Source organism: Salvelinus fontinalis, chromosome 28 (assembly GCF_029448725.1).
Source record: "Salvelinus fontinalis isolate EN_2023a chromosome 28, ASM2944872v1, whole genome shotgun sequence".
NCBI lineage: Eukaryota > Metazoa > Chordata > Actinopteri > Salmoniformes > Salmonidae > Salvelinus > Salvelinus fontinalis.
In genome coordinates this window covers 43,900,978-43,901,909 of record NC_074692.1, presented here as the reverse complement: position 1 = coordinate 43,901,909, position 932 = coordinate 43,900,978, and the positions used below count along the sequence as shown (strand labels likewise).

Sequence of the window (932 nt, the reverse complement as noted above, 5' to 3'; positions counted from 1 at the left end):
CTCCGATTTCGACAGAAATCCCCCCCCTCTCTCTCATTTTCTCTTTCTCTCTCTCCAGTTATGAATTATTGCTGTGCTGCAGATCTATGAAAACATGCCTCCTCGTGCGTAAAATGCCGCGCATGCTGCGTCCTGGCACCGAGGAGTCCTTTGGAAGGAACATTTGCGCTGTCAGTTTTGTCCTATTTTTGCCTCATAGTTGCTGTTGGCAGAGCAGATCGATATTGAGCAGGGGCTGGTGTTTTTTAGAGGAAAAATACGGATGAGAGAAAGCGTCCTTCAGAGTTCAGTCATGCATTAAGCAGTGACATCATTTTGTTGGATATAAATATCTCCGTGTGTGCCAGGCCAGCGGAGCCACTCCAGCACCCCCAGCAGCAGCTACACACACCGACCACCGCGCAGCACGGCTGGGGTAATGCCGACGAGCGTCTTCAGAAACTGGATGTGTTTCTAGTGTGCGCACGGTTCCTCGTGCACTTGCACTACACACAGAGCTTTTCAGTGAGCTCGGGACACACCACAACAACGCAATGATAAAAGAAGAAGTGGCCTAGCGGAGCCAGAGGACAGACAGAGTTTCCTTTTTGGAAGAATGAATGTTCCTCTTTCCCTTCTTACCTTTGCTCTGCTGCAGTTGATTTGCGCCGCCGTGGTCGCTGGATCCCTTGGATACGTCTCCTTGGAAGACCAACTTCTGGATGCGGCTACAGTCAGTGGTTCCGGACGCAGGACTTGTAGACTGTACTGTCGGGTTGGCATTGGTTTTCATCTTCAGATACACACCGACGGACGAGTTAACGGCAGTCATCAACCCAATCGGTTAAGTAAGTTATTAAACCATCTTTTGCTATAATAGGCCTCTGAGTATCAAGTGGTTGGACTAATGATGATTCATAACGTGTGACAAGAGAGAAGGTAATGCTGTGATG

General features: G+C 49.0%; 1 protein-coding gene across 1 annotated transcript in view; it reads left to right on the top strand.

Annotated features, from left to right (window-relative positions):
• Positions 1 to 595: 595 nt before the first annotated feature.
• Positions 596 to 932, top strand: part of LOC129826761 (fibroblast growth factor 5-like) — a 25,814-nt gene continuing 25,477 nt past the window's right edge. Inside the window, exon 1 of the mRNA XM_055887819.1 lies at positions 596 to 827. Coding sequence (XP_055743794.1) covers positions 596 to 827 — 232 coding nt within the window. The remainder of the gene's footprint in view (positions 828 to 932) is intronic.